Below are 23,133 nucleotides of genomic sequence, written 5' to 3'. Positions count from 1 at the left end.
TACCCCAAAAGAACAGAAAGCAGGTTCTGGAAGGCCTATTTACACACCCATGGTCACAGCAGTGCTACTCACAACCGTCCGGAGAGGAAAGCAAAGCAAGTGTCCGCGGGATGAATGGGCACAGACGTGGCCTGCGCAGACAATGGAGTATTATTCGGCCTTAAAAAGGAAGCAAATCCTGTCACAAGCTACACCATCGACGAGTCTCGAGGACATTAGGCTGGGGGAAATAAGCCAGCCGCAGAAGCACAAGCAGAACTCTTAGTGAAGTGCCTAAAGCAGCTGACTCAAAGAGGCGCAGGCAGAGGCCGCCAGGGCAGGGGAGCAGGGCGCAGGGCTGCTGTGCAGGGGGCGCAGGTCTCAGCTTCACAAGGCGGCCAGCTCGGGGAGCGGGTCCACAGCACCGCTGACGCCGGCCACCCGCACTCCTACGAGCAGCGAAGAGGGTAAACTTCATGTTGTGTTTTGTGGCACAATTTAAATAAAAACTGAGATACCGAGCGCTGGAGAGAGTGCGGTCACCCGAACCCCAACACTGCTGGGGGCAGCTACTCCTTCGCAAAACAGTTTCGAAGTTCAGCCCCCACAAAGCACAGGACACGGCAGTTCCGTGACGAGGTGCTCACGCAGCAACAGGACGCGTGTGTGGAGAGGACCTTCACTCACAGCGACAGTGGGGGGGGTGGGGGGGCACCTGCCCCTCCCCCAGGGGGACGGAGGAACAAATGACAGCACCTCCTCACCACGGAACCGCTCAGCGACAAAAATTATTTTTTTATTTAAATCACATTAAAATTAATTCCTCCTGTTTCTTTTCCTGTGACGCGGCTACTGGAGAAGCTCACACTGCACGTGAGGCTGGCATCTCTGCTACCTTAGGCCCTCGGCGAAACAACGCGGTCTGAAGGCTGCAGAAACGAGGGCGACAGAAAGGAAGACACACGGATACACACAACGGGCCGGGCTGAGCTCTCTCCTCCAAAAAGACAGGCTCAAATTCTAACCCCGCGTACCTGCACGTGACCCTGCCGGAAGCAGTGTTTGCTACGATGCGCTCACAGGGGTCCTACCGATGATGGAGAGAGGGAAGTCTGGAAGCAGAGATGCAAACGGGGGAGAGGCCACGGCCACGGAGGCGGAGAGTGGAGAGATGGAGGCCCAAGCCACGGGGCCCCAGGCTGGCGGCAACCAGCAGAGACTGGGAGAGGCAAGGAAGGAAGGGTTCCTCCTAGAGCCTTCGGCAGCAGGCCCTGCTTGCAGCCTGGTTCTGGATGTCCAGCCTCAGAGCTGTAGGAGAATGCAGTTCTGAGGCTGAAGTAACGCAGTTCAGGGTGCTCTGTTCCGCCCTGAGGAACTCACGCCTGCAGGTGGCCAGTGTCAAGGGCAACGTGCTGAGTGAAGGAAGAACTCAAAGGGCTACACGGTTCTGATTCCATTTACAGGACACACCGGAAAAGGCAAACCCACAGACTGGCGGAGTCAGAGGTGGAAAGAGATCACAGGGGCACAGGCAACAGGCAACTCTGGGAGGACGACAGCACAGTTCTGTCGTGACTGTGGTGGGGATGACAGGACACAGAGTTGTGTGTCTATAGAAGGTCCAGGGCCTCCCTGGGGGCTCAGGAGTAAAGGGTCTGCACTGTGAAGCTGTCTGCGGCCACTGCAGCACGAGTCTGATCCCCGGCCAGGGAGCTACCCACAGCGCGGAGCAGACCCCTCCTGTCTCCCCGCTGCTCCCCTCAGCAGTGGCTCTGCCTGTTCTGTTCCCCGCTCTGTCTCTGGTGAGTCCTCTCACCCCCGACTCCTCTGGCCTGCACCCCAGCTCTTGTGTGCATACATAAATAAATCTTTAAAGAAAAAAAATAAAAGTCCATGTACTGTAGTAATTACACCCCCAAAATGCCTATTTTTAAAAAACCCTATACTTCTAGGATTCCCTTTTTTCCTCAGTTTGTCAGGGATCCTGGGAAAGGAGCGCCTACTGACCAATCAGATACTGTGAACGTCAGAGCACAAGCACCACTTGCAGGCTGCAGCCCACCGGAGGAAACAAGAAACTACAAACCATAGAGAAAGAAAGGTGTGAACTGAAAGCCTGGTGAGGCGCAGGACAAAGCAGCTCCTCGCACAGCATGTGCCATCACACAGGGGGAGGATCACTCCAGGAGAAGCCTGACGGACACCCCTTAAGCAACGTGGGACGTGGATGTCACCGGGCGACCTCCTCCGAACCCGCCGCGCTCACCCGGAGTGCGCGCCCTTCCGGAAGGAACGTTCATTTCTAACTAAAGACAAGGGCGTCGTCGTTGGCAACAGGACCGGGGAGCGGCCACCACGTGACAGCTGCGGGGACGCTGTGCTGCTCCTGCCCGGAGGCGTGACCTGACCCGAACAGCGAACTCCGACTGGGGTATCTACGAAACGAACGGCCTGCAGTCTTCACGAGCAGCGTGATTATAAACGCCAACCCTAATCTCGTCAATGTCAAAAATGAAAGACTAAGAAATGGCCCCAGACCCAGGAGACTAAAGACAGTAACGCACGCGACTCAGACCGGGGCCCGTGGCAGAGGCCGGGGCGGCCTCACCTGGGGAGACCCGGCCGGGCCTGAGGGTCGGCGGCCGCGTGTGCCCGCTGATGTCCTGACCCTGACGGCTCGGGTCCAGTTACGGAGAGCAGTGTCCTTGCTTGTAGCAAACGCACAGCGAAGTATTTTAGAGTGATAGGGCAAGAGGTCAGCAGCTTTTCAAGGGGAAAATACTTGTACTGTACTCCCAACGTTTCTGTAAGTTTGTGATTGTTTCACATGAAAAGAGGACACAAAGAAGAGCTCTGGCAAGATCAAGGGCAGCGGGTGAGGACCGCAGAGGAGGCTCTGTTCCTCCAGCGTGAACTGCGAAGTAGCACAGTGTAAGGATCGCAGCCCCCGCAGCCCCTTCACAGCCCCCGCAACCCCAACGGTGCTGTCTCCTAACGCGTGACGCCAGCAGGAAGCAGAGGTCTGCTCTGTCTGGACCCTTGGTGTCCAACAGGCCAGCATGCAAGGCAGCCTGTGGCACAGGAGGCCGCCCCAAGGGGTGGTAGTGGTGTCATATTAAAGACAGGATTCGGGCCTCCCCGGTGGCGCAGCGGTTGAGCGCTGGGTTGCGAAGCTTCCCGCAGCCTCTGCAGCGCCGATTCGATCCCCGGCTGCTCCCCGGCCACCAGAGGAGGGTCCCACATGGTGCGCAGACCTCTCCTGCCGCCCGCTGCTCCCCTCAGCAGTGTACCTCGGTCCCTCTGCCTGCTCTGCTCCCCGCTCTGGCTCTGGTGAATCCTCTCACCCTCCCGCGCTTCTGACTGTACCCAGTGCATGTGTAAACAAAACAAACAAACAAACCAGCAAACAAATAAATAAAGCATGCCTCTATAAAAAAATAAATAAATAAATAAATAAAGACAGGATTCCAGGTTGACAGGGCACCTGTCCCTGTAGTATTTTCTCTAGTCACCTTCCTAGTCCAGACTTCCTGCCAGCACTCTCAAACAGACGTCGCCGACTCCGCAGCACTTTTGCTTCACTGGACGTCCTCGACCAATATGAGTCCAGTGTTTACAACAAAGAACGAGGACAGTACTTTTGAGGTGGAGAGGCACAAGGCAAATCAAGTGCTCTTCCTCTTAAGGCTCGTATCTCAACTTTAAACCAAACCTTAAATGTGTCCCTGGAACAAACAGGCCCCTCCTTCTCCAGGGGCGCAGCTATCCAAGAAAGTCTAACTGGACTCTTCACAATAGCACCATCCCACGGTCTGAAATACCAATTCCACACATTCTGCAGAAGGTTCTAGAATGATAAGAATGATTAAAATGTCCCATTACCCGGCACTAACCTCAACACAATAGGCCGCTAGCTCCGCCTCAGCTCCGCCACACCGCTGGGCGGAGAACGGCCCGGGAGGCGAGGAGGCCGGGCTCGACCAATCGAGGTGTGTTTTCAGCGTAAAAACACATCATTTTTCAAAGACAGCAAAAAAAAAAAAAAAAAAAGTAAACCATGTCATTAAGCTTTTTATATTGATTATGTGTTGAAATGATCATATTTAGGATACATAAGTAATTATTTTTTATTTAAATAGCATTAAAATTAATTCCTCCTGTTTCTTTTCCCGTGAAGTGGCTGCTGGAGAAGTTACACGACACACGCGGCTGGCCTCACTGCTGCCTCAGGCCCTTGGCGAGACAACGCGCTCTCAGGCTGCAGAAACCAGAGGAGCAAACAAAGCCGGCCTGCGGGACACGCGCTACAGGCCCGGCCTCTCCTCCCACGCGCGCTATGGGTAATCGCTGCCAGTGCTTTATGCTCCGCTCAGCCCAAAAAGCCAGTACCTGGAACTCAGGCGCGCTGCTGCGGAGCTGGCTCACGTTGGGCAAGGATCCTCCGTGGTACTGAGTAAGGCGCAGCTGCTGAAGCTTCTGGAATTGAACCTGGAAACAGAGAATTCAAGACAGCTGAGAGGTGACAGCCGAGACCTGCAAGGGGCAGCAGCACTGTGCAGTACAATGGTTCAAGAGTGGAAGTCTTGGCTTCAGTCTCTAGTCTGCTTACAACCTTCGGGTTTCTGGTGCTTTCTGGGTTTTGATTAGCCTATTTTTGGAAAGAATTGACCCACGTTCCACACGCCCCTGGCGCCAGGACAGGGAGGTACTCCTGCAAGGACTGCGGACGGCTCCGTGTGGGCGCACAGGCAACTTTCAACAGCAAGAAAAGACAATGAAGCCACTACCGACAGCCCGAACACGCTGCCTGCTCCTCCCCCCACGCCCCTCCCCAGCCCCACTCGCAGTTACGTGTGCTGCCTGCGCCGCTGCACCCACAACACGGTTGGGTCTGCACGCTTACGTCACGAGTCCTCTCTCTGGTATTACGGAATCATGTTTCATGGCTACATAATTTCTTCTTCTGAATTATTTCCTTAGACCTCACTATCAGACCAGAGCCCCAGGATGAGCCGGATGCCGGCCACCCACACTTTCATCCTACCCCGCCCCACAAACACTGACGCAGAGCCGTGCTCCCCCAGAGCCCGGGAAGCTCAGAGCCCTGCCCAGGGTCACGTGGCTCGAGAAGGCCTGGCCACGGCCAGCGAATCAAAGCCCACATTCTTATTTCTCCATGTTCTTTTCCTTCGTTCAATTCCTCCCTCCACGATCACATATTCACAAGCTCAGGGAAAAGTGAAGCAAGGCCGAACCCATGGAGCTCTCTGACTGCTTTGTTTTTATACTTACGAAAAATTTCAAATCTATACAAAGCAGAGATCCGTGAAATGAAACGCCATCTATCCAGCTTCCAGCTCCCACAATTACCAACTTACGCCCAACCTGGATTCATGTCACCTGGCCCTCAACGACCCACGGCACCGCCAACCGAAACCCCAGACATTCTGTATCTCAAAGCGCGTCTCCAAAAGAAAACGACTTGCGTCTGTTTGGGAAGCATACAGAAAACTTCGGTGGCCTTAACTTCCTTCCACAATCGTATCTGATGTCTCAAACATGCTGCACCGAGAGATGGGTAAAATCTATCAATCAAAACCCAGAGCTGAGGGTCAAGTGAGAGGGGAGTGCAGTGGGCTTTTCCCCTCCAGCCGCTGAACTACGAGAATAGTCTCGGCTTCTGCTCTTAACATTCTCAAAGCATTTATAAGGCGCTATCCTTGAAATTCCCTAGGCAAGCATCTCGGCCCCTTGATCTACAGTCTTGGATTCCTCCTGCCATCTATCTATCCATTCACTCGCCTTACGTGGCAGGTCTGTGCCAGGCGCTGGCTCGCTGAAATGGACACGCGCCAACGTCCCTGCCTTCGGAGAGTCCTCACAGAGGTTTCGACTCCGACCCCAAAGCCTTGACATTTCGACCAAACTCAGCCTTCAACGGAGCCTAAGGCCTGCTCAGTCTCCCAAATCTGCTCCCTCCGGGCCAGCCCGCAGCACCCATGGGGGCTGCTGCGCTACAGCAAGGGGCATTGGATTTGGAGCCGGAAAAGCTAACAGCGACCCGAAGGCCCCAGCAGCTGGCAGTCATTCTGCCGTCTACCTCAGCTTCCCAAAGACGACGTGATGATTGAAAGAGAAAACAGACACGACAGTGGTGTGTAAAATGTAAGAGCTCTGGGCAGCTTCTAGAAATATCACCATTATTGCTATTATTCTCAACTTATTCCTTAACCCTTGGGTAATTCTGATATTTTGAATTCTGAAGTCACTGAGCAAGGAAGAACATCAGAGACTGTCTTCAACACCATCACTCTTGCAGATGGTGAAAATGAGGACCAAGGAAACGATTAGCTGAAGGCAGAGGTCACCCACTGGCAGGCCACAGGCATGTTTAGTCTAAAGAGTTCTGTATAACCTGTGTGAGACTGATCTATTCTGGTTTTAATTTCAGAATTGGAAGTCTGCATACAGACCTGGATTTCCAACTTCTCTTGTCTGAATGATCAGACGACAGGGAACTCAATTTTTCTTGTGCGGCAACAATGCAGGCACAGCTGAGATGAGGCCTTGGTTCTCCCGTTTGCCCGAGTCCTCAGTGTGCCCTATTATCCCTTCACCGTGGTCCCAGATCAACTACCACTTTTCATTTTTCCAGCCCCCTCCGCCCATTTTCTATACCTGCCTCACCTGTAACTCAAGTTAGTAACCTTTAGCCTCCAGCCATACATTTTAGTGTAATTTCCTTCAACGACTACATGAAATGAGATCCAAGCCTCACTAATTCCTTTTTTAAAAAGTCTCGTAGTGGTCACCATGATCCCAAATGAAGCCCCAGCAGGACTTTTTACAGAAACTGACAAGATCATTCTATATGAGAACAACCCCGGCAGCAGCCAAAGGATTTATTTTTTAAAAAGCAAAACTGGAAGACTTAAGGTATCTTGCTACTGACTTACAAGGCCACAGTAACCCCGATCACGTGCTATTGTCCAAAAAAGAGATGGACAGTCAATGGAACAAAAGAGAGGCCCAAAACGACTCACACACATAAGGCTAATTGATTTTTGACAAACATGTCACAGCAATTCAATGGGGGGAAGAAAAGTGTTTTCAAAAAGTGCTGCTGGTACAATGGGACATTCTCATGGGAAAAAAGGAATGTAGCTGAGTGTGCAGACGTGACATGACAGCCACTTTCAACGGCCGGCTCCGCTACTGGCGGGCCATATAAACTTACCTGTCGAGCCTCAGTTTGCTCACCTGCAAAGTGAGGAATATTCTAGATATACATTCCAGAGGGTCATTGTGAGAACGAGGAAATGATGACTGTAAGGACAGGCTCAGTGCCCTGCAGAGAGCACTCAGTAGTTAGCCCAGATCCGACCTGCCTAAGCCTCCTGTCTACCGCTCTCTCAGAGCCCGCACCACTTCACAACCAAGTATGTGTTTTTCATTGAAAAATAATGGTCTTTCCCAAACATTCAAGCCAAATTAACACCAGATTGATGTGCTGAGTTTATCCTGTGGATTCTCAACACTACAAGTTGAACTTCTTGTGCAAGTTCTCAACCCTGTCTCCACTTCCTCCCATCCAGCCCTCAGTGCCTCGCAACTTCCCTTCTAACCAGCACCCCATAAATACAGTGGCTCTCAACAAGGTCCCCAAGGACTTCCACACGACTAGGCCAAAGGACACATCCTTACGTGCCAGGTCAAGCCAGCGGCACTGGGTGCAGCTGGTGACATTCCCTTCTCTCAACAATCCCTGCTTCTCTCCTGCCTTTCTAGCTGCTCCTCAGCCTGTTTACGGCGTCTACCTCCCCTGAGGATCGTGGAGCTTCCAGGGCTCCTACGCCTCTTCAGGTTTCACGCCATAGCAGGGATCACAAACACAAAAGCTCATAGGAGCCAAGGAAGGAGGGTAAGGAGTCCGTGACACAGGCTGGAATCACTGAGAGGAACCCCACAGGAAGAGGTGGGGACTGTGACAAGCCAAAGAACACACACGCTCCCTGCCCACGGGGGGCAGCTGCTGTTCCACGCCGGCAACGGCTCCCATGCAGAAATGTAGGGTGAGTGCTGGTAAATGATCTCATTTTCGAAAAGAAGCCAGAGTCCAGATCTTAATGTAAAATCTCAATATTCACTGTGGTCTGTGATCAATAAAAGCAACATTTGTGCCCCCCCCAACAAAAATGTCAGAAAGCTAAAATAGAATTAGGCCACCAATTTGCAACACATCCTCTTGCAATTCTTCCTAGGCAGGCAAATCAGCTCTTTCAGTGCACCTCAAGGACCCGCACGTTTCCACCCCCAGCCTAGACGCCCTGAGCGCTGAATAACCCCTTGGGAGTGGGCCCGCCTCGGTTCCAGTGCCTCACAGGCACCAGCTCGCTCTTCACCTCCGACACTGAAGCGTCTGCTTGCTCCGGGCCAGTGTTCCCTCTTCGTGGAAGACACCCTGAAATGGCTCAAGTCTGAAAGCTGGGTTCATCCTTGAGTCTCCCATCTCCCTCCTCCTTTCACCATGCCTGGTCCCTCCTTCTTCCTAAGGTCCATCTTGCCATCTCTTGCTCCTTGTTGCTGCCGCCCTGGATAGGGCCATCATTTCACCGCCAGGGCTAGTACTCGTATCTCCCAGCAACTTCTCTGCCACCTCCTCCTCTGCTCTACCCGCCATTCTGGGGCATGAGGTATTCTTTTAAAATGTTAATATCCCCTCCCTGGGCCAGGTCACGGGGTGAGGGTCCCACATGGCGCGCAGCCCTCTCCTGCCGCGCAGCCCTCTCCTGCCGCCCGCTGCTCCCCTCAGCAGTGTACTTCGTCAGTCTGCCTGCTCTGCTCCCTGCTCCGGCTCTGGTGAATTCTCTCACCCTCCTGCGCTTCTGACTGTACCCAGTGCTTGTATAAATAAATAAATAAATCTTTAAAACAAAAATGTTAATACCCCCTGGCACAACCCCCTATGGCTGCACTGTCCATAGGTTCAAGCCCCAAATCTTGTCTCTCCGATACGATCCCTGCAAACATCAAATCAAATCACCCTTCTCATTCCTTTCTTGAGCCAGTTCCCTATGTTCTCCATTCACCCTCACAGGGCCTGCCCGCACCCCCTTATCCTGTAGGGCACCCGAAGAGGGCAGGGCTCCCTGGCACGCATGCCCAGAGTTCCATCTGACTCCCCCTTTGTAATAGTCATCAAAACATGCCCTTGTTAAATGAATGTCCTCCCCATTAAATATTAAACTCCACCAGAGACTGTGATTTGCTCACGTACTACGTCCCCAGGGTCCATCCTCAACCCCGGCACACAAATTAATGAGATCTTTGAAACAAGACCCTCAAGCTAGAGTGAAAAATTCTCCACAGTCTAGTCTACTAGGCAAGCAGGACTTAACTCCAACTCTGAGGGGTGAGGTATGATTATGTAAAGGACTTGAAGTCCAATGCAGAAAGTCTCCGAGAGAAAAGAGCAGATCCATGAGGCTGTCTGTCCTACGGAGGAGCACGTCGGCCTCGGCTGGCCACACAAAGTCAGCAAGTCTGCAGTCTGGTTACCAGTGGTGAGCCACATGGACTCTCCTCGCACAGAACTCTGGGCCCGTGGAGGCCACCGCCAGGTGTTTGGGGGTCTCTGTGAGCGTGCTCTACGAGAAGTGCTTTAGTTTTGTGATTTCATTATGAAAATAACCTAAACATTTAAAAATAAATAAGCAAATAATTTAGGCAAATGCAGTGTGAACATTTGCTTTGGTATTTCTGAGCACAGTGGAGCCAAGTACTATTACTTTATTGCAACCTGCTGAGGAGAAAGGACACTGGCAGGATTAATACGAAAAGGATGCCCTGTACCAGGCGAAGGGTCAAATGACATAATTTTGCAGCAATCAAGAGAAAAGTGGGGGCCAAACTGAGTTATCACCTGGGCCGCAGCTGACCAGGCCGGCTAACCTCAAGGAACCTGAGCTTAAGTGGGCAGCGCCATGTTCACACAGCAGCGTCCATGAAGTTCAGCGCAACACCCGCCACGGCCATGTTAAGTTAATGTTCATTTGAACTTATCTCACTTGCAACTTTGGGGTTAGCCTGCGCACGGTTTCAGTTTCTGGCTGCAGCGGGGCTGTCAGCAAAGGCGTTATTTAGATACAGGTGGATGTCTGACCGTACTGGCCTGAGGTAAGTTCACCTCACGGCAGGACCCGCGAACACGTCTTGCCCCTAGAGGAGCCGCTGCGTGACTCTGGTCTCGTCTGAACGAGAGGCCGGCTCCGGGCCGAGCGCATGGGCTCGCGCCCCGACAACTTCCGCGCCCCAGCGGCACCGCTCGGCCCGTCGGCCCGTCAGCCCGTCCCCGACGTCCGCTCGGCGCGGCCTGGCCGCCCGCGGCTCCCTGAACCGGGCGGAGGTCGCCGCGCAAGTGCCCGGGCAGGGAAGCCGCGGCTGCGGGGGCCGTTCTGGAAACCCGGAGCCGCGTCGCTCTCGGTCTCTCTCCCCGCGCGACGGAAACGTGGCGCGTGGATGGAAGAAACGCCCCCTTGTGCCCCGCGGCGCCGACGGAACGGCCGACCTGCGGGCCTGGCAGGTGGCGCGGGCGGGCGGGCGGGCGGCCTCGGGGGCCCGCGGGGCGCCGGGCGCGCGGGCGCCGGGCCTGGGCGCGAGGCGGGGCGGCGCGGCAGACGGCGGGCAGGAAGCGGGGCCTGCGCGGTCCCGGCCGGCGCCTCCGCGGCGGGCCCGGCACCGGGCGCCCGAGCGGCCGCGCCGCCGCCCCCCGCCCGCCCCGCCCCGCCCCGCGGCCTCAAGGTCAGCGCCGGCCCCGTCCGCGCCCGCCGGGCCGGGCCCGCAGCGCGCCCCGAGCCGCCCGCACCCCGCCCCGCCCGCGGCCCCGCCCGCCCGGGCCTCACCCGCGACAGGGTGAGGTCGGTCATGAGCTGCTCGAAGGCCCGCGTCTCCTCGGCCTGCCGCTGCGTGTGCAGCGCGATCTTCTCGCTGAACTTGCGCGGGTTGGCGCCGCCGGAGCCCGGCGAGGCGGCCATGGCGCGGGCTCGGCCGCCCGGAGGCCCCGCCGCGCGCCCGCCCGTCCGTCCGCGGCCGCCGCCCGACGCCCGTCCTCCCTCCGGCGCGACCCGGCCGAGGAGCCGCCGCGGCCCCACCGCCCGCGCGCGGCCGGGAGCGCGCCCAGGCCCGCCCCCGCGCGCCCGCCCCGCCCCGTCCCGCAGGCCCCGCCCCGTCCCGCAGGCCCCGCCCCCGCGTGCCCGCCGTCGCCGCCCCGCCCGCAGGCCCCGCCCCGTCCCGCAGGCCCCGCCCCCGCGCGCCCGCCGCCCCGCCCCGCCCCGCAGGCCCCGTCCCGTCCCGCCGGCCCCGCCCCGCCCCGCCGGCCCCGCCCCGCCCCGCCGACCCTCGTCCAGAAGGCCCCGCCCCCGAAGGCCCCGCCCCGCCCCGGCGCCCGGGGCCGGAACCCCGCGCCGCGGCCCGGGTCGGCGGCGCCGCGGAGTCAGGGAGGCGCCACGGCCGGGACGTCCAGGCCCCGGGACCGACGGTCCCTCGGGCGCGGAGCTGCAACCACCGCGTCCCGCCCGCAGGGGACGCGCACTGGAAGGGCGCGCACCCCGGCCCGGCCCCGCCGGCCCCGCCCCGGCGCTGCCTCCCCGCGGGGCCCGCCGACCAGCGGCTCCGGCCGCCCCGGAACGAGCGGCTCCCGTCGCGCCCGGTCTCCGCGCGCCCCGACTCGCGCGGCCCCGAGACCCCGCCCGGCCCGGGGCTCCCCACACGCCCTCGGGCCCCCAGCCCCCGCCTCCCGCCGCGGCGAGGCCCGTCGGGGCCCCGTGCGCCCCGCGCCCCTTCCCGGGGCTCGCGAGGCGCCCCCACGCCCGCGGAGGCGCGGGCTGGACGCCCCCGGCCGGGTTTGTGCGGCCGAGAACGGCGGAGACGCCCGGGGCCTGCTCAGCCGTCAGGCCGCGCGGCCCGAGGCGCCCTGGGGGGAAACGCGGACTCGCGACTGACGGCCCCGTCTGGGGCCCGCGTGTGCTGCTTTCCGGGCGTTTCCTGGTCCCTTAGTTTGGGGGTCGGTGCCCCGAGCGGGACCTCCCGGGGGACGGCAGGGGCGACCCGGCCGGGCCAGCGCACCTGCCGCCCGGCGCGCAGCCGTGCGGGGCGTCCCGTCCGCCCAGGACGCCAAGACGCCCCCCGCGCCCGCCCGGGCAGAAACCGGGCGCGCGGGCCCCGCTCTGCTCCCCTTCCGGACGGAGCGGAGACAAGGGCGCCTGGAGGGACACCGCAGGCCCGGCCCAAAGGCCGCTCGGAAGCGCGCGGCCTCGGCCCCGCCGCGGGAGGCGCGGGGGCCCCGCACCCGGCCCCGCACCCGGCGCGGACCCTCCCACGGCCGCCCCCGGGGGGCCCTCGCCTCCGCGCCCCCCGGCGGTCGGGACGGTGCCGGCCCCGCGGGCTGCCGCGCCGGGTCACCCGACCGTTCGACCGTTCGCATCTGCTCTTTGCGGGCGGCAGCGCGCGGCCTGTGGCGACCGGAGCGAGCTGGCCGCGCCGCCCGGGGGGGGGGGGGGGGGGTGCACCGTCGGCGCTCGCTGCCCGCGGGCTGTGGGGCGAGGGCGCTCCGCTGTTCAGGGACCAACAAAAAGAGGCCTTTCCCTGCTCCCCCCTTCCACGCAGTGGGGCGGTTCTCTTCGCGCGGCGCCGCCCGCTCACGCGCTGTCGCTCGACTCTGGGCAGTTTTGGGGGGAGTTAAAGAATCGCCTGTTTTTATCTGCCCAGATTTCTCGGCCCCGCCCGCTCTCCCGCGGGCCCTGCTCCTTCCCGCAGCTGGCTGGAGGCAACGTGAGGAAACGCTGACCCTGTCCTGGCCGGGGGGCAGGCCGTGCCCCCGCATCTGCCCCCGTCCCCCTAGAGGGCTCTTCTGGGGCTGCGCGCTGCCCCCCTGCCCATGGCCCTGCTCCCCACACCCCAGGGGATCCTCTTGCTTCACACACCTGCCTTTTAGTGCGGGGTCTCCCTCCTGTCCGGGGAAGTCAGAGGAACCATGAAAGAGAAAACCCTCGCACCGTGGTGGCTGCTTCGCCCTCCTTGGCTTCCCGGGAACCCTGCCTGGGCCCTCGACGCCTCTTCCCTCTCCCGTCACTCCCTCACGTTCCTTTCCCTTCCCGCGGCCACCGGCCTTTGGGGAGAGGCTGTTCCTGTGCCACGCCCCCCGCGCCCCCAGAGCCCCCAGACTTAGCGCCTGGTATTATTTCATCATGTGCCCAGGGGCTTTTGTTGGGCTGGTGGTGAGGGTGGAAGTGATTGTCCTTCAGTTCTGGGACACGGTCTTACCTTTTTTTCTTTTTAAGATTTACTTTATTTAGTTATGCATACAAGAACTGGGGTGCAGACCAGAGGTGCGCGGGAGGGGGTTAAAGAACTCAGCAGAGACAGAGTGGGGAGCAGAAGAGGCGGATCCACTGAAACCCACTGCTGAGGGGAGCAGCGGGGAGACAGGAGGGGTCTGCCGCGCCACGGGGTCACCTCCTGGCCAGGAATGGAACCCGTGCTGCGGTGACTGTGGACGCCTCACAGTGCTGTGACCTAACACCTTGTGCCACCAGGGCCCCCCCCCCCCCCCCGGTCTTACCTTCTGGACAATTCTCTCTTCATTTTCTTTGCTCTTTCATTCCAGAAATTGTTAGCTGGCTGTGGGGCCTCCTGGATGGCTTTTATAATTTCTTATCCTTTATTTTCTCTGTTTTCTCTTTCCTGATTAATTTTCTCACCTTTTTCCTCTACCCTCCGAACGTTTTTTCTGTATTTACATATTTAATTTCTAAGAACTATTTTCTCTTTCCTGAATACTTTTTAAGCAGCATCCTGTATTCTCTTCCTAAGTGCGACAGCGTAGCTATTTCTGTCTTTAAATTTCTCTTCTACTCCTTACATTATCTGCCTGTTTTGTCCAAATCCACTTTTTTAATGTGTCCATTTGATCTCCATCTAGAGGTTTCTCACAACGGGTGATCTTTGACTCTCCTCTCAAATTAAGACACTGAATGTGTGTAGATGCCTCGATTCTGGAACTAAACGGGTTTTAAAATGTTTTCAAAACACCTTCTGTGCAGAGACTGCTCGCTGTCTCTCGATGGTCGCTTTTGGTTTTTCCTCTCTTCTTCGTCATTTGAAAAGCCCAGCGTTATTAGGAAAGGAGAAAGCACAGGCAGGCACTGGCAGGGGCACGGGGGCAGGAGACCTTCGTTCTTCTTCGGGTCAGTCTTCATTCTTGACATTCATTGCACCTTGACATTCATTCCATCCTTCCTTCCGCCTTCCCGAGAACCCCGGAGTGTCTAGCTGGGCTCCTCCTGGCCCAGTGCACGCTGCGGAAACCCATGCCCGCACGCTCCCTTGCAGGTGGGCATGGGCAGACACCACGTTCCCCCCAACGGGCTGTGAGCGGAAGGGAGGCTGGCACCCTTGGGGCCCCGCCCTGAGAAGCAGCCCACCATCTCTTCCGCTCTCTCGCCACCAGCGGAGCACCATCTGCTGACTAGCTCACCGGCAGCCCCCTGTGGAAACGGCATGCTGACAATGACAGCCAGGCCCCAGCACCGAGGACCCGCAGTGCGAGCTCCGGGCTGCTTGGAGATTGGCCCCTGGGTGAGGGATGCGCCGGCCTTCGTGATGGGAAGGGAAGTGGGAACTATTATACTTAAACAGAAAAATGCTTGAAAACATGCCTTTGGGGGTGTGGGGACTATTGGGAAATCTTTATCTTCTACTTGACAGATTGCTAAATAATGTGCATTTAAAAAAAACAAGTATAAATTTCTTTCAAGACCAGGGAGAACAATAAAGACGGAGCACGTTTCGTGTTCAGCTGACTGGCGGTCCTGTGTGCCGTGCGGGCCTCCTGGACTGAGTAGAGACCAGATTTTTCATTGCATGGCCCCCAAATAGCAGAATCTCTAAGTTTGTTTTTTCTCTCCTGCCTTAAGAATCTTCCAGCCTACTATCCAGGAGGGTGAGCCCGCAGGCTGGTGTTCTGAGAGCTGCGTGAGAAAAGAGAGAAAAGGCTTCACTTTTTTTTTTTATATTTCCATTCTTTATTCTATTGTATATTCTGCATTTTACTCTTGATTAATTACAAATTCAGTTTTTGTCTAACAATATATCATATGAAGGCACAGTTATTTCTTATTTTTTTTAATAAATTTTATTTTTATATTCCCCATACAATTGCAACCCCCTTATTTTGACCCCAATCCCTCCCTTCCCCTCCCCCTACCCCCCATAGAGTGTCTCTGGTTCATAGTTGTTTGTTGATTTTGATTTTTACTTTATTATAATTAGTCTTTTTCCTGGTCCCTTATTTAGGTTTTCTAGATTCCTGCTATGAGTGAGACCATCCAGTATTTTTCTTTTTCTTTCTGGCTTATTTCGCTGAGCATGATCCCTTCCAGCGCCATCCATGTTGCTGCAAATGGCATGTGTTTATCTTTTTTGATTGCTGAGTAATATTCCATGGTGTATATGGACCCCATCTTCTTCATCCAGTCATCTGTTTTTGGGCATTTGGGTTGTTTCCAAAGCTCAGCTATTGTAAACAGTGCTGCTATAAACATAGGGGTGCAGGTGCTCTTTGGAATTGATGTTTCTGTGTCCTTTGGGTAAATACCTAGGAGTGGAATTGCTGGATCCTATGGAAGCTCTATGTTTAGTAGGTCCAGAAATCTCCACACAGCTCTCCATAGTGGTTGGACCAGTTTGCACTCCCACCAGTAGTGCAGAAGAGTTCCTTTTCCTCCACATCCTCGCCAGCATTTGTTGTTGCTCGTTTGAAAAGGCTTCACTTTGGATGTGTTGCTCTCTCTTTATCCCCATCTTCAGAAGTCACCTCATTCCCAGCCTTTCTTGGCCTCACCCTAGGTCCAGCGCCTCTCTGGCTCAGCACCCTGGGGCTAACCCCTGCCTACAGGCACGGAGGAAGGGGGCCACCAGCTAGCATGGAGCAGCTGGGGAGGGGTGCTGGGCATCTCACTGCTCCTTGTACACACTTCTGACCAGTATTTGTACATCGGGCCCCATCCCTCCTGCCTCAGTGCCCCTGGCTCCCTTTCTAGCCATCTTTGGTGTAGATCATCTTGTTCTGGCTGCTTTCCCCCCTACCCTGGTTCTCAAGCACGAAGGTTTCAGCTTTCTACGTTCTGTTTTGTCAGTTACCATTGGCCCGAGGGCTGGGGGCCCTGACGAGGCCTCCCGCTGGAAAGCACCGGCCTGGAAGGAAGGTCACAGTTAAGGCAAGGCAAGGAGGTGCTGGGCACTCTGGACAAGAATCCTGGACCTGAACCCACCATCAAGACCCAGATGCCCTGGCTGGCGGAGTGGCAGAATTGGTCCCCTCCAGGCTACAGGATCTGTGTCCCGGTGCTGACGTGGATGCCCGACAGAGGGAGAAGTTAAATTCTTTCAAGTTCCTCAGATCTGTGACCATCACCAACCATGATCACATCACCAATGTGATCCTGGGCATCCCCCACGAGGACAGAGGAAAACCCTGGGATTTCACCCAGGGAGATATCCTCCAAGTCAGAGGTTGGCAAACATTTTTCTGTAAAGAGCCAGATGGTAAATATTTTAGGGTTTGCACCTTTGCCATTCCAGCGCAAAAGCAATCACAGAAAACACAAATAAGTGAACCTGGTTGTATTCCAATAAAACCAAATATGAAAACAGACACTGGGACAGACTTGGCCCAGGATTATCATTTGCTGGCCCTACTCTAAGTTTTTCTCACAGCTTTTCACGCCTGTGTTAATTTCATTGTTCCTTTCTAAATAATCTGTCTCCTCTCCTTGGTTACTTTGCAGTTTTGTTGAGTGGTAGATTTTTATGTAGAACTCAGTATATTTCAGTCTGAAGACCTGTATCAGTTAGGATTAGATGTAGCTACAGCAGAAAACCTACCCAGAAGGGACCTTATACAAGTTGAAAGTTTATTTCTCTTACATAAAAGTCAAGTTACTCTGCTGCTCACAGCCTCAATTTCATGGTACCTCTATATCCTAAGCAGTGAGAAGACTATGCCAAAAGAAGTTTCCAGAAACTGCTACATAAAATTTCCTTCTATATCCACCCCACTGAACTGAACTTAGTCACACATCTAGATACTAGGGAGCCATGTGCCCAACTGAAAATATGATCTCTGTTGTCATGGAACAGTAGTTATCAAACATAAGCATTCATCAGAATCACTGAAATTTAAAAAAAAAAAAAAAAACAGATTGCCAAACCCTACTTCTGGGTTTGTGATTCAGTAGATCTTAGATGGAGCTGAGAATTTGCATTTCTGACAAACCAACGGGCAATACCGACACTGCCCACTCTAGGACCCCAGTGAGGATCATCTGATGAGGGGAAAACAATACCAGATAACTGGAAGAGTCTGCTAGACAGATCTTCCAAATGCCCTAGAAATTTTCTTGAATCTCTTCAAATTTTGCTTTCCATATTCTTTATTTTTCCCCTCTAGTGGTTGTGAGGTGCATATGAAACTTTCTTATCCTGTTCTTTATGACTTTTAACCTCCCTTTCATATTTTCCCACTATTTTTGCTATAGTTTTGGTAATTTCTTTAGATTTAGCTTCCACTTTGCTGACTTCTCTCTTCATCTGTGTCTAATCTGCTATTTAATCTGTCCATTGAGTTTTTCTTCTGCAAGGATTATGTTTTCCTATCTAAAAATTCTATTTAATTCTATTTAATTCTTTTGCAAATTTGCTTGTTCCTTACCGCCAGTCTTGTACTTTTCATATTTTTATTCCTTTTTCTATGCCTTTAGTTATACTAATTTTGTTTTCTTTCAGTACATAGTTCTATTATTCCAGTGTTAGAAGCATTAATCCTATTTGTTATATTTCTGACTCTTTTATTTTTTAAATACACTGCTGAGGGGAGCAGCGGGCGAGACAGGAAAGCTCTGTTGCATCATGTGGGCAGCTCCTTGGCCAGCCAGGGATCAAACTCATGTTGCAGAGGCTGCAGATAGCTTCACTGTGCTGTGCTTACCCCTTGTGCCACAAGGGAGGCCCTATATTTCTGACTTTTGTTCATGGTTGATTATTCCCTAATATCTTTAACTAAAATATTAACTAATATCCTTAACTTTCATCTGTTGGGAGGTTTGACATTTTTTTTCTTATGAGAATATGGGTAGTACAAATATGATACAAATGTTGTTTTGTTCCATGAACTGTAGGGAAATCATTTCTAGGCATGAGAATTTTATTCCATAGTTACTATAAACCCTATAAATTTTCAGTTTCTCAACGTATTTCCTGCCCCTTCTCTCTCAGAGCCCAACTGGAGAGAGTCAAGCTGCCTTGTTAACTTGCCAGTGGGCAGACTTCACCCTTTCAGGCAAGGATTTACCCTCCTTACAAGCTAGCCCATTAACCTGTCTCTGTGTCATGGCTGCCGGCAGGAGGAACGAGACTTCATGGTCAGACACCATCAGCAAGCAGCATTGGTGTCAGCTGTGTGTCAACCCTCCTCCCCACCAGGTCCCAGGGAGGGTGGGTGTACAGAAGCCCCAGAGATGCCTACACATGCAGTGCGCTCTCTTCCAGAACACATTACCAACCTCATTCCTCAAAGCTGCTTGCCTGCAAGCACCAGCTTGAGGAGTGGCCCAGGAGTGAGTGGCCAGAGGCCCCCAAGGGTGGTGTAGTCACCCAGAGTGTCTAAGAATGCTCCAGGCCACAGGGTGGTGCTCCTCCCAGTCCACCTGAGGGTGAAACCTTGTGATGGTCCTGTCTTGGTTCACTCCTGAGCTTATGTAACTCCATGGTAGTCTTTTACCAAGTGGGCATTAAAAGAGAGCCAAGAGCAACCTCAGGAGACATGATGACTACATGTAACATGGTACTCTGTGTGGGAGCCTGAAACAGAAAAAGGGTAGTAGGTGAAAATGGGGGAATCTAAATAAAGTATAGATTTTAGTTAAATAAGAAAACTTGGAGCTCCTCGAGCACTGGGGTTACTGGGGTAGAAAACCACATGTTTACTGTGTGTGAGTTCACCTATGCATTACATTTTTTGTTATATTTCATTTAGCATTTTAACCCTCCAAGTTTTCCATTTACCTTTATGTATAACTTTGTTGGAACCTAGGTGTTTGTTTAAAATTTATATTCCTGGGGGCCTCCCCGGTGGCGCAGCGGTTGAGCGCTGGGTTGCGAAGCTGCCCGCGGCTTCTGCAGCGCCAATTCGATCCCCGGCTGCTCCCCGGCCACCACAGGAGGGTCCCACATGGCGCGCAGACCTCTCCTGCCGCCCGCTGCTCCCCTCAGCAGTGTCCTTCGGTCCTTCTGCCTGCTCTGCTCCCCGCTCTGGCTCTGGTGAATCCTCTCACCCTCCCGCGCTTCTGACTGTACCCAGTGCTTGTATAAACAAAACAGACAAACAAATAAATAAATAAAACATGCCTCTAGAAAAAAAAAATTAAAAAAAATAAAAAATAAAAAATAAAATTTATATTCCTGGATCCCAGCCTGAGATTGAGGCTTATATAGACAGAGCAGGGGCCCAGAGTCTGCTTTTGATAGCAAAGACTTCTGATATAGGTAGTCAATGGGTTAGACCTTAAGAAATGCTGCATTGAGGGCCTCCCCGATGGCACAGCGGTTGAGCGCTGGGTTGCGAAGCTGCCCGCGGCCTCTGCAGCGCGTTCGATCCCGGCTGCTCCCCGGCCACCACAGGAGGGTCCCACACGGCGCGCAGACCTCTCCTGCCGCCCGCCGCTCCCCTCAGCAGTGTCCTTCGGTCCTTCTGCCTGCTCTGCTCCCCGCTCTGGCTCTGGGGAATCCTCTCACCCTCCCGCGCTTCTGACTGTACCCAGTGCTTGTATAAACAAAACAGACAAACAAATAAATAAATAAAACATGCCTCTAGAAAAAAAAAAAATGCTGCATTGAGGGGCCTCCCTGGTGGCGCAAGGGGTTAAGACACAGCACTGTGAAGCTGTCCACTGCCTCTGGAGCACAAGTTTGATCCCTGGCCAGGGAGGTGACCCACATCCCACAGCAGACCTCTCCTGACTCACCCACTGCTCCCCTCAGCAGTGTATTTCAGTCAATCCACCTGTTCTGTTTCCAACTCTGTCTCTGGCGAATCCTCTCACCTCCCATACCTCTGACCTCTACTCCAGTTCTGGTATGCATAAATAAATAAAATAAATCTTAAAAAAAAAAGAAATGCCTATACCCCAGCTCTTGTGTGCATAAATAAATAAAATAAATCTTTAAAAAAAAAAAAAGAAATGCTGCATTGAGAACGGAATCACAGAAAGGGTCGAAGAACAAGCTCGTGTGAGTCTTCAGACTGGAAGGCGCCCACTTCCTGGTGCAGGGGCAGCCACCCTAGTCTTCTATTGCTGAGACCAGAAAGGGGATGCCCGCTCCCTGCCTTCCCACAGATGTGGTTGGCCATGTGACCTGTCTGGTTACTGACACATAATGGAAAGCCCACTGGAAAGTTTCCAGAAGCACTTTTGGTTTTCAGATAAAGGAACACATTCCGCTGTCGCTAACCCCTTTCTCCTTTGTACCTCGAGACAGATGTGATGTCTGAAGCTATGGCGGCATCTTGCCGCCATAAAAAGAGAAAGCATAAAAAGAATTCAGTATTCAGAAAGACCTTGGTCAGTGCTAGCATGGTGCTGCTGAATGGACACTTCAACTGTCTCCCTCTAGAATTACGTGAAATAAACTTAAGCCATGGGAAGTTACTTTTCCCTTTCTCATAGCCAAATTATTCCTGATGAACTTAAGATCCTCATTTCTTGTTAAAAACTTTTAAATTTAAGTAATTTCAGACTGAAACAAAAGCTTTAGCAATATAAAGAATTCCTGTGCACTTGCTACCCAGTTGCCCTAAATGACAAGACTTTACTACTCTTGCTTTATCATTTCTATATAGGTGTTCATTCCCCCAAACCATGTGAGAGTAATTTTTTTTTTAAAGATTTATTTATACAAGCACTGGGTATAGACAGAAGCGCAGGGGGTGAGAGAATTCACCAGAGCGGGGAACAGAACAGGCAGACTGACAAAACACACTGCTGAGGGGAGCAGCGGGCAGCAGGAGAGGTCTGCGCCCCATGTGGGACCCTCGACCGATCTGGCGTTGCAGAGGCTGCAGGGGATTGAGCTGGTGTTGCAGGGGCTGCAGGCAGCTTCGCAGCCCAGCACTCAACCGCTGCGCCACCAAGGGAGGCCCCCATGTGAGAGTCGTTTATGATGCCCATAAATACTTTGGTGTTTACTTCATAAAGACAAGACGGCAGTTACCATCCTCAGGGAATCACTGCTGAGTTGGCACTGTTATCTAGTTTACAGATACCAAAATGTTCGCCGTCAGTCCCAATTTAATGTGATGGCAAAAGAAAACTCAAGGGCGCGTCACGTTCAGCTGCCGGGTCTCTCTAGTGTCCTTTGATCTGGGACGGCTCATCTTATATGATTTCAAAAAAAGTTGCAGTGACAGGCCTGTTACTTTGTTGTGTGTCCCTTAAGAGGGTTTGTCTCTACGGCCTGGGATTAGTCTCACACTAGGTGTTTGGGGCAGGAGCTCACAGCAGGTGCAGTCTCGTTCTCAACCAGGGGGCCCGACGCCCAGCTGTGCCGTTGCTGGCGTGGAACTGGGATCACTTGGTTCGGGCTCACTGGCTAGGCTTCTCCACCGGAAAGTGCCCGTGTCCGCCCCCCCCCAGACCCCCCCCACCAGGTTAGAATCCATTACTAGTATTATTTTCATACATACATCCTCCCCGGCTTGACCTTCCACCTGGTTCTGTGTCCTTGACATGCCTCATCTGTTCCTTAGCTCTTTTTTCTTCCTGGGCACAGAGGGATTTAGGCTAATTTTGTTCTTTTTCTGCCCAGCCCCAGAATCAGCCATTTCCCCAAGGAGTGCTGGTTTCTTTGCGTGGAAAGGGGCGTTTGAGTCCTTGTTTTACTTCTGAGTATTTATTGATTCTGTTCCTTCCGAGGTAGCTTTTCCTGAGAACCTGTCCTTTAATCGTGATCACAGCATCTATTTTACCATGTTCCCCCTCGCCCCTGCCATCTGGCCCAGCACCCTGACCCCGGAAGACTTGAGAATGTGTTTCTCTGGAGTCAGGCCAGGGCCTCCGAGCAAGTAAGCGCAGGAGCTCACGAGGTGTGCACTTGGATCGGCACAGAGAAGTTGTTTTCTAGACAAGTAGGGCAAAATTTATACTATCTACAATTTAAAGCCAAAAGTGGTGCCTCCCTGGTGGCACATGAGGTTAAGACGCAACCTGTGAAGCTATCCACAGCCTCTGCAACACGAGTTCAATCCCCAGCCAGGGAGCTACCCACGTGGCGCAGCAGACCTCGCCTGTCTCCCCGCGGCTCCCCTCAGCAGTGGATTTCAGTGGCTCTGCCTGTTCTGCTCCCCACTCTGTCTCTGGTGAATTCTCTCCCCGCCCCCCCAACCTCTGGCCTGTACCCCAGTTCTTGTATGCATAAAGAAATAAATCTCAAAAAATAAAATAAAAATGAAGCCAAAAGTGTTAAATCACGTTACCAAGCTAGGATTATAAAACAGAGAATCAAAAAATTCGTCAGCGAAAGTGAGTTACAAATGCACAGTTTTGCCTCCCCGCCCCTCCCCCCCCAGCCCCCGAGGTAACACTCACCAGGTAGAGTCAGCTTCTGGGGCGGCCTCCTCCTCCTCCCCAGGCCCCGGTGGGGCCCACCGCCCGCCGTGGTGAGGCGCCAGCCGGGCCCCACCGGGCTCCCCGAGCCGCCTGACGCTCCCCAGCAGCCACGCGGGCTCCGTCTTCGCGGGCCCAGCCGCGTGCGGGTCAGGAGCCCCTCCCGGCCCAGCGGCACGGCTCAGCGACGGGCGTCCCTGACGAGACCCCGAGGCCTCCCGGCGCTCCCCTCACGGTGCCGTGCAGGGCCCAGGCGTTCCCGGCCCTCGGCCCGGCGCGGAGTCCTCGCTCTGCGGCAGCCACGGCGGGAGCCGCGCCCGGGAGGCGCGGGGGGCGCAAGCGCGAGTCTCTGCGCCGGCGCAGGCCCGTAGCTGCGGTTCCGCCGCCGCCACCTGGCGTCCGGGCAGCCGTCCACGGCGACGCCCCCACGGCTACGTCC

The 23,133-nt window shown here is 54.5% G+C and overlaps 1 protein-coding gene across 2 annotated transcripts in view; it reads right to left on the bottom strand.

Annotated features, from left to right (window-relative positions):
- Window positions 1-11,012, bottom strand: part of CRTC3 (CREB regulated transcription coactivator 3) — a gene marked incomplete at both ends in the record, with an annotated part of 70,766 nt that extends 59,754 nt beyond the window's left edge. For both annotated transcript variants that reach the window (XM_084253575.1, XM_084253576.1), the window contains 2 exons: window positions 4,369-4,467; window positions 10,881-11,012. In XM_084253575.1, coding sequence (XP_084109701.1) covers window positions 4,369-4,467; window positions 10,881-11,012 — 231 coding nt within the window. The remainder of the gene's footprint in view (window positions 1-4,368; window positions 4,468-10,880) is intronic.
- Window positions 11,013-23,133: the final 12,121 nt, after the last annotated feature.

This window comes from Talpa europaea, assembly GCF_964194135.1.
Source record: "Talpa europaea genome assembly, chromosome: 14".
NCBI lineage: Eukaryota > Metazoa > Chordata > Mammalia > Eulipotyphla > Talpidae > Talpa > Talpa europaea.
Note: the sequence above shows the minus strand (reverse complement) of the source record. Positions and strands in the feature narration are given on the sequence as shown.